Source organism: Sorex fumeus, unplaced genomic scaffold (assembly GCF_029834395.1).
Source record: "Sorex fumeus unplaced genomic scaffold, SorFum_2.1 ptg000149l, whole genome shotgun sequence".
Lineage (NCBI taxonomy): Eukaryota > Metazoa > Chordata > Mammalia > Eulipotyphla > Soricidae > Sorex > Sorex fumeus.
The window spans coordinates 5,217,538-5,230,439 of NW_026606206.1; the positions used below are offsets into that span (position 1 = coordinate 5,217,538).

Sequence of the window (12,902 nt, forward strand, 5' to 3'; positions counted from 1 at the left end):
CAATCCCCCACTCCGTCCCCCACCCAGGGCCTGTCTGACGAACTGTTTGCCGAGCTGAGGTGCAAGTCAGGTGATGAGCTCGGTGAGCCGAGCTGGGCAGTCTGGGCTGGGTGCTCTGAGTCACCGCCGCTCCAGCGGACCCCGCAGCCCCTACCCGGCAGCCCGCAGTCCATCCGTCACTGCTGCCAACAGTGGTCACAGTCAGTCAACAGGACCCGGCTGACAGCTGTCAGAGATGGAGGAGGACGAGCAAGAGAGCTTAATGAAATTTTATTTTGCAAATATGGCAAGAGTCTAAGGCACTTCAAACACTTAAATACACAAAAGACCAAAGTAAATGTGACATGGTATGAAGGATTCCATAAATACAGAGAGAATAACGACAGCGGCACGCGCCGAGCCAATTCCTCTACTACAGTTCCCGCCTTTATTCGTCAGTACAGAGCTGTGCAATTGTGAATAAAAACGCGATAGGGTTACATGGAGTTCTTCATGTCTTTAATCACTATGGAATACAAAAGTCGAAAATACTGTGTCAATTGTACATAGGTACATCTTAAGGAAAAAGCCATATAGTACATCCAGCTAAAAAAAGACCTAGCTGGAAAAAAAAAAACATTTCTTCTTTTGAGTTTTATTCTTTTTTTTTTTTTTGAGAGTTTCATCTTTTATCTTTATACCAGAAACCTACCGGCCCAGGCCTAAGTGACTGATCACCAAGTCGTGACAACATTCTTACTTTAAAATAATACAGACGAAAGAAAAAGCAAACCCAACCAGTCCAGTCCGGCACGAGATTTTCCACGTTCTCCCATGGTTCCACAGAGTCGAGGGGAATATGCGTGGAGCTGCCTCGGACCACTAGGTCAGTGAGACCTGCCTGGGCCTGGGCGCCTGGCGGAAGGAGCACCGGCGTCGCCCACCTGCCCAGCTCGGGTCATGCCTCCAGCTCCTCCTGCTGTACCTAACGTGAGGACCAGAGATGCGACAGAGCCTGGAGTCAGGTGTGTCCCACCCGGGGGGAGGTGGTGCGGCCTGACCCTCCATCTCGGCATCCTGCCGGCCGCGGTGTGCTGGTGAGCTCAGGCACAGACATATACATTCAGTAGCTGTCACCCGACAGGAACGATTAGCAGCGTCACGGGGGGCCTGTTTGGGGCTGGCTGTTTGCACAGGATCAGTCAAAGGAGCCTCGGTGGGTTGGGCCGGGAGAAGTCTTTCTTCCCAGTCTCGGGGTGCCCTAGAGAGAAAGAAGGCGGAAAAGAACCATGTGAATGAGTGACCTCAAGCCACGCCGTCCTCTGACCCAGCAGCTCGGAACCTGCCGCTGTCACCCTCCACGCATGCGAGGTGGCCTCGGTGGCGGGGGCAGGGCCATCTGGGTGGCAGTGGCCAGAGCGAAACCTTTCCCGTGGGCTGGGAGACTATCCGAGGCTCCTGAGGACAAGGCGGACCCCGCCTTGGTGGCATGGGGACAAAAAAATGGATGTGACTCTCAGTGCCAGGTGAACGCGTCTCCACTTTCACCCTGGCACCTATGCCTCCAGCCACATCCCGGGCAAAGGGGCTCCCGGGGTGGTCTCTTGGGCTGCTCAGACGCCGAACGCAGGACACTGACCGGAGAGGAGGCCTTGGCGAAGTTGACGTGGGCATACAGGAGCACCGCGATGTCCTTGTGTCCGGCCTCCAGGGCGATGGAGAGCGCCGTGCTGCCGTCCTGAGGGGGAGAGGACACGTCGGGCTGGGCCTTCGGGTGGCCGGAGCCGGCCCCTCGGAAGGGCATCAGTCCTGCGGGATCTCTCCCAGGGAACCGAGCCTGAGGGACGCTTAGAGGGACCCGCCACGTCCAGCCAGCACCCCGAGAGCATGGTCCAGGGAAGATCCCCCTGTTTCTTCGTCTCTGTCTCGACTGGGTGGGGTAGTGGGGTCTCTATCGCCCTGGGTCTGCCACAGATGAGGCCGCCCTGAAGAAACCAGCCAAGATTGTCCCCGACAGGAGGGGTCGCAGAAGACGGGCCACAGCAGCCCAGCACTGTGGGACGCTGGTGCGTTCTGAAAGGAGCCTGCTGGCAACTGTCCCGGGGGTCTGTCCCAGAGAGTGGGGACAGCACTGCAGGGTCCACGCATGTAGGCTTTGGAGGCCAATGAAGCCAGCTGGGGCTGTCCTAGACGTCACTGAGCAACAGGGGCTGATTTTTCTACCTTTAAAAATATAAAAAGGGGGCTGGAGAGACAGCACAGCGGGTAGGGTGTTTGCCTTGCACACGGCCGACCCGGGTTCGATGATTCCCAGTATCCCATATGGTTCCCCGAGTACTGCCAGGAGTAATTCCTGAGTGCAGAGCCAGGAGTAACTGCTGTGCATCGCCGGGTGTGACCCAAAAAGCAAATATATATATATGGGCTGGAGCGATAGCACAGCGGTAGGGCGTTTGCCTTGCACGCAGCCAACATGGCTGACCCGAGTTCGATTCCTCCGCCCCTCTCGGAGAGCCCGGCAAGCTACCGAGAGTATCTCGCCCGCACGGCAGAGCCTGGCAAGCTCCCCGTGGCGTATTCGATATGCCAAACACAGTAACAACAAAGTCTCCAATGGAGATGTTACTGGGCCCACTCAAGCAAATTGATGAACAACGGGAGGACTGTGACGGTGAGTCTTCTGTCCCTGCGCCTGGCTATTCCTCGCCGAGGCCCCTTGGAGGGGAGCGGGTTGAGCTTTCCTCCCCTCCCCGACCAGGGCTCCGGCAGCCGAAGACCTCCAGGACCAGCCACCACCATGCTGAGACCACTCTCCGCACACCTGAAGGTACTGGCAGAGGGACAAAGCCACGCGGGTTCCGGGGCCGAGACCTCCAAGCCTACTCGGATTGGGGCCGAGCATCCTCCACCCAGATCCTCCAAATTCCAGTAGGCGGGGGTCACACCCACCACCTGGGCCCCTGGCGCCGTGTAATCCCATCAACGGCCAAGACTCAGAGACTATAAAATCCAGATCCCGGAACGTCTTATCAGGACATCTTTTTATGACATCTTCTTATCTCATTCCTACTTTGGACAACCTGGCAGGCTACCGAATGTAACCTGCCCACACGGCAGAGTCTGGCAAACTCCCCGTGGCGTACCCAATATGCCAAATACCAGTAACAATGATGGGTCTCATTCTCCTAAAGAGCCGTGAATATAATCTCAGGGCTAGGATGAAGGAGACGTTACTGGGGCCTGCACGAGGCAATCGACGAATAACAGGATGATGAAATGAAATATATATATATATATATATATATATATATAATGTATAAAAGGGAAAAGGGCCCTGGAGCAACAGTACCGCGGGTAGGGCCTTGCATGACCAAGCCGGGTTCGATCCCTGGCATCCCATATGGTTCCCTGAGCGCCACCTGGAGTAACTCCTGAGTGCAGAGCCAGAAATAGCCCCTAAGCATTGCTGGGTGTCACCCCCAAAGCTCCCACCACACACACACACACACACACACACACACGATATATAGGGCCCTCCCAGGCACTGCTGGGACCCGAGGGTGAGCCATTGCTGATGATTCCCTGCCCAGCTGCGGGTCTGACCGTCCAGACGTGAGGCCAACAGCGGCACTCACGGCGGTGCGGGGGAGCGAACCCTGGGTCTCACCACACCCTCAAGTCATCGTCTCTACTGAGAAACAGCCTCAGAGTCAGAATGAGCTGGCATGTGCCACGTTGTGTATTCTGACACACGACCTGCCAGCGTTCTCCTGACTCGACTTTTGGGGAGGGAGGTGAGCCTCCAACCCTGAGCCTCCGGGATTCCTCCTGGCGGTGCTCGGGGGACCCTATGGGATGCTGGGAATTGAACCCGGGTCGGCTGCATGCAAGGCAAACGCCCTACCCGCTGGGCTATCGCTCCTGCCCCTGGCTGCTTCTTACCAAAGGAGCCACCGGCTTCTGCATGGAGCCATGAAGGCCACAGACAATGCTCTTTTCTTCCAGACCCTGCTCTTCTCTTCTAGAACTCACCAGAAGTGGCGGCCTCCACTGAACTTGGTACTGGACTGTTAATTCCCCTTTTGTATTCTGGTGCTCATCACTTTCTTCTTCTAATGGACTCGGGGTGAGCCCATTTCTCTCTCTCCCTCCCTCCCTCATTCGGGGCCACACCCAGGGGTGCCCAGGGACAGTCACAGAGAATCTGTCTGCTGCCTCAAGTGCCCTGTGGGCCGCATCGCCCCCACCCCCATCCCGCGCCCCCAGCACTCACATTGTCCTCGAGGTGGCCGTTACAGCCTGGCTGTGCCAGCAGCAGCTTGACGATCTCCACGTGGCCGTGCTCGCTGGCGCACATCAGGGCGGTAGAGCCCTCGTCGTCCTGGGTGTTGACGTCGGCCCCACATGCCAGCAGCCCCTTCACCATGTCAATGCGTCCGTGGCTGACGGCCAGCATCAGGGCTGTCTGTCCAGCCTGCAGGGAACCGCAAGGGGGTGTGAGACGTACCCGCGGGGCCCCGCAGTGCCAGGAGAGGGAGGTGGAGGGGGCTGGGGGTGGCGTGGCTGCTGACAAGGGCAGAAGAAGGGAGTGGGCTGGTGGGCCACGAGCTGAGGAAGCCCCTAAGGTGATGAGGTCTGAGGTCCTCTACTGGGACGACCAGGTGGGAAGTTCGCAGGGTATGTCACGAATTCAGCTCTGAACACAGTGGACACTCGAGCTGAGAATGATGGCGTGACACACCGGCAGTGCTCAGGAAGTCACTGTCACTGGCGGATGGATGGGTGGGGGCATCACAGTGCCATGCAGGCTGACCCCCGGGGCGGACATGCAGTGCTCACCTGGCTGGCCTTGGCGTTCACGTCCCCGCAGCCAAAGAGCTCCTCCACCACCCGCATGTCCTTCTCTGCTTCCACGGCGGCGAGGGCGGCCAGCATGATGGGCGTGTAGCCTGCCTTGTTCTGGTGGTCCACGTTGCACACATCTGCAAAGATATGCGTTGACAGTCATCGGCAAAGACACGCATCTCTGCTGGGCACCTGCTGACCACAGATCCAGACCCTGCCCCGGGGGATTGGAGGCAGGGAGTCTGGGAGAGACCGGTGGAAAGGCATCAAGGTCCCAGGCAGACCTGGAAGGAAATGGGGTTAAAAAGCCCTCATCCCAGAGGAAAGTGGATGGAACGCAGACGCGAGTATCCATGGCAGTTCCCATCTGCTTGCACCCGATGGGGGGTTCAACTGAACTGCAAAAATGCGGAGGTCTGTGCGGATGCTCCAAGTCAGACTATTTTGAAGAAATAACCTGGAAAGTGTGGGACCCTGGCATTTACATGCTGGTGCTGGTACTAGAGTCTGTGTTCATTAAACCATCGTCACATCAGAGCCGCCCTGGCACGGGCTGGCATGAGCGTGTCGGAGGGTATCTGGGAGACCAGAGCTGTGGAGGGAAGACAGCAGTGAGCGCTACATGGGAAAGGATTTGTGAGCCTTGTGTAGAGATCACAAGACACGGAATAGGGTGTGACACAGGTGTACACACACACAGTCCCATTCTTAGATCCTGAGTTTGCTCCTCTGATGCAGTTGGGGCCCTCGGACGAGAATTCCAATCTCACTACACCTAGTTCTGGGGGCGTCTGTTCTTCTGTTCAGACAGCAAATGCGGTAGGTCTCTAAGAAACTGCCAGGGAACCAGACTCACCAACTAGACCTTTGTTTGTCCTGCAGTGTTTTAAGGAGTCTTCTGGGGCTAAAGAAGCCCCCCGAATGCCTCTATCTTCTCCCAGTGCATTCTAACAAAATGGAAGGATGCGAGGGCAACCGGGAAGCTGCTATGAACCCAGTGCTGAGCTTGTTTCCGCAGAAGCAGGGAGGAGGGAACCTGAGAATATTCCCGGATTCCCAAACAACTGCATCCTCTGGGAACTCATAACAGAGCTCATCCTTCTGGGGGTCACACCCAGCAGAACTGGCCATGCCTAGTACCCAAGGCAAGGCTGAGCTGGGCTACTGGGACTCAGTGACATCTGTGAGCTGTGGCAGCTGAGTAACAGTTAAGTGAACCCAGGAAAAGCGTTTAACCACGGTATCCAACAATGGAGTTAAAATCATTTAATTTACCAGCACACTGTTGTGCCCACTCAGCATTTCCAAGGGAGGATGAAACTGACTTTTTGGGAGCGATACTGCAATCTTGTTCAAGCTTCCCCATGCATCAGCTGCTAATCCACTCAAACACTTTCTGGGGCTGACAAAAAATTGGGAGACTAACACCCAGGAGTGGCCGAGATTAGTATCAGGAATTTTGCTCCATGGCTTGGAGGCCAGCAACACACACTAGGGGAAAAGGGAGCTCACATAGAGAAGGGAGCACCAAATAAAGGGTGTTGGGAGGATCCTCTCAGGATGGGAAACGCGTGATGAGAGTAGACTATAGACCAAACATGACTGCCACTCAATGCCTGTCTTGCAAAGCACAGGACACAAAAGGAGAGAGAGAGAGAGAACAAAAGGGAATGCCCTGCCACAGAGGCAGGGTGGGCTGTGGGGGGATGGGGGGGTGAGAGGGATACTGGGACCCGTGGCGGTGGAAAATGGGCACTGGTGGAGGGGTGGGTACTCGATCATTGTATAACTGAAACCCTAGCACAAAAATTTGTAAGTCTACAACTGTACCTCACGGTGTTTCACTAATAAAAAAAATAAAAAATAATAATAAACTTAAAAAAAATCACGAGCTCTGTTTATAGTCTGGGAAGTCTGAAGGGAAAAAGAGGCCTGGAATTCTTTTTTTTTTTTATAAGATGGAAAGCCATGGATTCTAACTTGTCCCCTAAACTTACGCATACTGAGAAAAGAGAAGAAAAAAAAAAAAACCAAAGGCTTAGGTTTGCTTGGCTGGTATCAAAACAGTGTTGAAAGGAAGTTTATAAGTCTGGAGACAGGGAGGGAGAACTATTGTAGGTCAGGTTTTAGCCAGATGAGGTACCAGTCAGATTAGGTTCTAACTGGCCACGGTTCAGAAATAAATACGGACTAGAGAGATAGGACAGTGGGTAAGGCGTTTATCCCGTATGCAGCCGACCCATTCTTGCCAAGTTCAATCGTTGGCCCCACATATGGGATCCCGATCCTGTCAGGAATGATCCACAAGTGCAGAGCCAGGAGTAAGCCTTGAACACTGCTGTATTGGTCTCCAAACCGAACCAAAAGAAAACAAAAAGCAACTGTGTTTTGAGGACTAGAGGTACCACTGGCCTGTTCTGTTGGACGAGCCCTTCCTCTTCCTCAAGGGGCTCTTCTGTGTTCTTCTCCCTCCTTGCAGCTTTCCGACACCCACTGGCACGATGCTGGTGTGGAAGGTTCCAACTACTGCCAAGAACTTTCACTGCTTTAGGGCTGGAGTAGTAGTACAGTGGGTGGGGCCTTGCTAGCCTGGCATGCGGTCAACCCCAGGTTTGATCCCCAGCATCCCGTATGGTCCCCTGAGCACTGCCAGGAGTAATTTCTGAGCACAGGGCCAGGAGAAACCCCTGAGTACCACCAGATGTGGCCCACAAACAAACAAACAAACAAACAAACAAAAAAAACTACAAAAAAAAGAATTTTCACTGCATTCATTTGGATGGTGCAGAGACAAGTGTAACACTTTCTCTGCTCTGTTGGTTCCATAGTAACTATCTGATGCGGGGAGAGTGGCTTTGCTCGGTCTCTGTCCCGACTAACTAGATGCTTCTGGAAGGCAGGTGGATCACCAAGGCCCCACAGAGCAGCCTGCAGGCAGCCAAGCTGGGATGCAGCCTGGGAACCGCACCCACCTCCCGAGAGCACCCGCCAACCAAGCCTGCACGACTCAGTGCGGGAGGAATGTGGGTTAGGATCCGTCCTGGCTCAAATGTGGCAGACCCCGGAGCAGGATGGGGCCACCAAGGGCCATGTCCCCCCCCCAGCTCTGCTGAAACTCCAGGCCTCCCTCCCGGGAGCGACTCCCGGGGCCGAGAAGGGGGCTGGCCAGCGCCCGGCAGTGACATACCTGCGTCCAGGAGCAGCTTCACGATCTCGAAGTTGGAGTGCGACACACTATAGTGCAGGGCCGTGTTGCCGTTGCCATCGGCCATGTTGATGATGTGGCGGAGCACGTCGGGCGAGATGGCCTCGAAGGCGGCGATGTAGTCCCCCACCATGGCCGGCACCGCCGACTTCTGACTGGACACACGGAACCACTCGTGCTGGAGGGTGTTCAGGCAGAACCGCTGCAGAAACAAAAACAACAAAAACAAACCCACCCAGGCAGTGGCCATCAGTTCCTCTTGTTTCTGGACCTTTCTTTTTCTTCCTTTTGCTTTTTTGGGTCACACCCAGCGATGCACGGGGGTTACTCCTGGCTCTGCACTCAGAAATTATCCCTGGCGGTGCTCAGGGGACAATATGGGATGCTGGGAATCGAACCCGGGTAGGCCGCATGCAAGGCAAACCCCTACCCACTGTGCTATTGCTCCAGCCCCAAATACTTTCTTCTCATCTATTGATATGATCAGATTGTTTTTTCTCTGCTCTTCTGACATAGTGCATTAGTTAAATTTGCATAAGTTGAACCATTCTTGCATTCCTGGATAATACTAACCCATTCATAATGTATAATTCACTAAACTTAGTAAATGCATATTAAATTTGGTCTGCTAATTTTTTTTTTGTGCTTTTTGGGTCACACCCGGGGATGCACAGGGGTTACTCCTGGCTCTGCGCTCAGGAATTACTCCTGGCGGTGCTCAGGGGACCATACGAGATGCTGGGAATCGAACCCGGGTAGGCCGCGTGCAAGGCAAACGCCCTACCCGCTGTGCTATCGCTCCAGCCCCAGATTTTCTTTTTAAAGAGCATCTTCACCTTCTTCTTTTTCTTCTTCCTTTTTTTTTTTTCTTGTTGGGTCTGGCAATGCTCAGGGGTTACTCCTGGTTCTGGACACAGGAATTACTCGTGGCAGTACTTGGGGGACCATATGAGATGCCAGGGATCAAGCCCTGGTAGGCCTCATGCAAGAAAAACGTCCCACCTACTGTACTATAGACTTGGCTCAGGAATTTTTTTTTCTTTTTGGGTCACACCCGGCGATGCACAGGGGTTCCTCCTGGCTCTGCGCTCAGGAATTACCCCTGGCGGTGCTTAGGGGACCATATGGGATGCTGGGAATCGAACCCGGGTCGGCTGCGTGCAAGGCAAACGCCCTACCCGCTGTGCTATTACTCCAGCCCCTTCTGGACCTTTCTGAGCTAAAAGCCCCACGTACGCCAGGCATCCGGAGTGTCAGACACACAAGCAGCTAGAATCTAACTCAGAAGCAGCTAATGAAACCCGAACCCCAAAGCGGAACAGTCCTGGTGAGCCAAACTGTAACTGACTGATTGATGGCTTGGGGCCACTTGCAGCTGTGCTCAGAGGCCACTCCTGGTGGTTTTCAGGGACCACCTGTGTTGCCAGGGATCAAACCCGGGTCAGGAGATGCAAGGCAAGTGCCCTAACCCCGTCTCTCCGCCCCTGATCCAGATTTGACATCATCATCGACATACTTTGACTTCTCTAAAGGCCACTGAGCACCCTGCCAGCCCACAGAGGCTTGGAATCTGGCTCCGTGAGGTAGGAGCCCAACCCCCTGGGGAAGACGCGGAGAATTCTGTGTCTTGGTTTCCTCATCTGCAAAAATAGGGAGACGCAAGGCCAGAGTGATAGCACAGCCAGTAGTGTGTTTTTGCCTGGTACTCGGTCAAGCCAGGTTCGATCCCCAACATCCCATGGGGCCCTCAAGTACTGACAGCAGTAATTCCTGAGCGCAGAGCCAGAAGTAATCCCAGAGGACCACCAGGTATGGCCTGAACGCACCCCCCCTCCCATATTAAAAAAAAAAGAAAGACCAGGGAGACTCCTAGGGCATTCTGTTCCTAGCACCTATGCTAAAGGCAAACAAGGCAACACGTGCAAAGCACTAAGGCCTGGTTCCACTTGTGACTGAGCTGTTGCCATTATGCAGCATGCTAGACTTGGGGTTGACTTTCACAGGCATCAGAAGAGATGAGTTTGACCACTCGAATTATGCTGCTTCCTGTCCTGACCAGCTCCGACTCCTTGCAACAGCCCACGGCGTGTGGTGAGGAGACCACAGCCAAGTCTGGACCTCCCTGTGCAATTCCCACTCTTCTCCCAAACACGAAATGTTCAGCCTGGAAAAGGGCATGAGCGGCAGCTCTATGGAATACTCTGTTCCTCAGATCACCGGCATCTGGTCTCCTGTGTGGCTGGGGACCATGAGTGCGGCATCTGCATTGTGGATCATGTGTCAAACTTGGGCTGCCATCAAGTGCAATGCCAGTGACAGGGATAGCTCTCATTTTTCTACCATGGGCCCACTTTATTATTGTTATTCTATTTCAGTTTTGTGGCCACACTTGCTGCTGCTCAAGGCTTACCCCTGGCTTTGTGCTCAGAGTTCACTGCGGACTGGGCTCAGGGACCATCTGGGGCATCGGGTATCGAACCCAAGTTGGCCACGTGCAAGGCCAGCGCCTTCTCTGCTGTATCAATGTTCCAGCCTGACTTGCAGGCTAACTTTGATAGGAGCACACTCTTTATTTGTGTTCGTTTTATTCTTTAAAAGTTAAAAAAAATGGGGCTGGAGCGGCAGCACAGCGGGTGGGGCGTTTGCCTTGCACGCAGCCAACATGGCCGACCCTGGTTCGATTCCCAGCATCCCATATGGTCCCCCGAGCACCGCCAGGAGTGATTCCTGAGTGCATGAGCCAGGAGTAACCCCTGAGCATCGCCGGGTGTGACCCAAAAAGCCAAAAAAAAAAAAAAAGTTAAAAAAATACAAAGGATCCAAGAGAGGGGTACAGCGGAGGTGAAACATATGAAAACACAAAAACACAATCCTCTTTCTCGAGAAACGGTGGGATTGGAATTAGAAGGGTTTCAGCTCCTCTCCAGCTACTAAATCTTCAGTAATTTTAACCAAATCCGTCATATTTTAGTTCGTGTGATGAAAATTATTCTGCCCAGGAGAAAATTAATTTCATTTTTTTCTCCTTCTACTCTTACATACTCAAATTTCTCTCTCTGGAACTTTTGCCCAGGAAAGAAATGACATCGCAGGTGTAAAAACCCCAGCACTGCTACAAAAGGGCAGCCCTGCATCGTGCTCACACATCTACCCTCCCCTCCCCACCCCAGCACAACACAACCAACACTCCCATCCGGTCCAGTCCAATCCAACGGCAACAACAAAAATATACCGAATTGGTGTATAAGGCTGGAGCGATAGCACAGCGGTAGGGCGTTTGCCTTGCACGCAGCCAACATGGCCGACCCGAGTTCGATTCCTCCGCCCCTCTCGGAGAGCCCGGCAAGCTACCGAGAGTATTGGATATGCCAGACACAGTAACAACAAAGTCTCCAATGGAGACGTTACTGGGCCCGCTCGAGCAAATCGATGATCAACGGGAGGGCCTTTACCTGATAAAAGGGTTAGTTACACAGGGGCTGCAGAAATGCTATGCCCTCCCCTAAGAACGGGTCAAATGATAGTTTTAAAAGGGTAAAAGAAAGGGAACGCAAAATCTAGGCGCCTTACAGCCTTTTGAAACTGCAACATCAGTTTCAACCTCGAGGGAAAACTACGGTGACATTGCAGTGACAGTCCACGGTTCGACTACTTGTGACCAAGGTAGAGGCAGGCGTTGGGTTTATATGGCTCGAGTTCAAGATGTAATTCTATGCTCCTCCGAGACCAGGAGTTTAATTTAGTGCTTCCTTTGTAAACATCACTACCCAGCTCCTTTCTCAGCTCAAAGCAGTTGGCAACGTTGGAGGTGAGTTTCCATAGCAACAATAAACAAATACACGAAGAGACCGTTATTTTCAAAAAAATGTGGCACAAAGAGTTAAGGTGATAAACCAACACAAGGAGCAGGACTCAAGGCAGGTATAACCTGGTAACAGGGCTAAGTGGTCACTGCACCGGGGTCAAGGGCCTGGAGGGAGCAGGAAGGCCCAGTAGGACCAGGCGGTTGTGTCCCACATGCTTGTCCTGCCTGGGACTGCCAGCACCAACTCTTCACAATCGTGTTGGCGTGACAAAAGGAAAACTATTGCTCTCTGCAGGGTGAGAGAAATTCCTTCGATCCGTGTCAGTCCTTGCATTTTGACCTCCGAGCCCTCTAATTGTGGGGGCCTGAGAAATCAACTTTCTCGCTAACTGCTGACTTCATGCGGCACGCAAGTATCGCCAACCTCCTGCTGCTGGTGCAAAAGCTCAAAAAAAAAAAAAAAAAAGCATGGTGCCATCTCAATCTAACATGAGAAGCTGCCGCTTCTCAGCATACATGGTCATCAGCCAGAGGCTGGTTCTAACCTGTGAAAGAAGCCACAGGGCAAAACTTCAGCAGTGCAGAGGAGAGCGACACACCTGGCGGCAGATTTGCCACTGTCACAGAAATATTGCTCTGTCCTGGGCTGTGTCATTTTGCTCACTCAGGAAACTCTTTCTCTCTCTCTCTCTGCCTCTGAATCTCTCAAACGGCGAGAAAATGACAAGGACAGTCCTCGCTACGGTTTAAAAATAGTGTCCGCCTGCATTCCACATCAGAACATAATATGCAGCTTCAGGACTGAAAGGAATGTTGACCTCTGCCCGGATGAGTTTCTTTTCAACACCGCACGGCACTGTCCAATGCGGAGTTCTGCTCCCTGGACCACAAGGTGCCGTAAGCAGCGGCCGGACACACAGAAGGGTGACCAACGACTGCAATTAGCCCTTCCTCCTCCAAGATCCTCTGCTCCACGAAAAGTACAGGGTGTGACCAGGACATTCCAAGTTGGGTCTGAGGAGAATGTTCACAGGGCGACGCGAACACAACAGGCAGTGCACATCGCTC

At 53.5% G+C, this 12,902-nt stretch overlaps 1 protein-coding gene across 3 annotated transcripts in view; it reads right to left on the minus strand.

The window, feature by feature from the left end:
* Positions 1-254: 254 nt before the first annotated feature.
* KANK1 (KN motif and ankyrin repeat domains 1) overlaps positions 255-12,902 on the minus strand; it is a 251,644-nt gene continuing 238,996 nt past the window's right edge. For all 3 annotated transcript variants that reach the window (XM_056106909.1, XM_056106908.1, XM_056106910.1), the window contains 5 exons: positions 8,012-8,231; positions 4,819-4,961; positions 4,253-4,453; positions 1,619-1,717; positions 255-1,240 (listed from right to left, as the gene is read on the minus strand). In XM_056106909.1, coding sequence (XP_055962884.1) covers positions 1,178-1,240; positions 1,619-1,717; positions 4,253-4,453; positions 4,819-4,961; positions 8,012-8,231 — 726 coding nt within the window. In that variant the 3' untranslated portion in view covers positions 255-1,177. The remainder of the gene's footprint in view (positions 1,241-1,618; positions 1,718-4,252; positions 4,454-4,818; positions 4,962-8,011; positions 8,232-12,902) is intronic.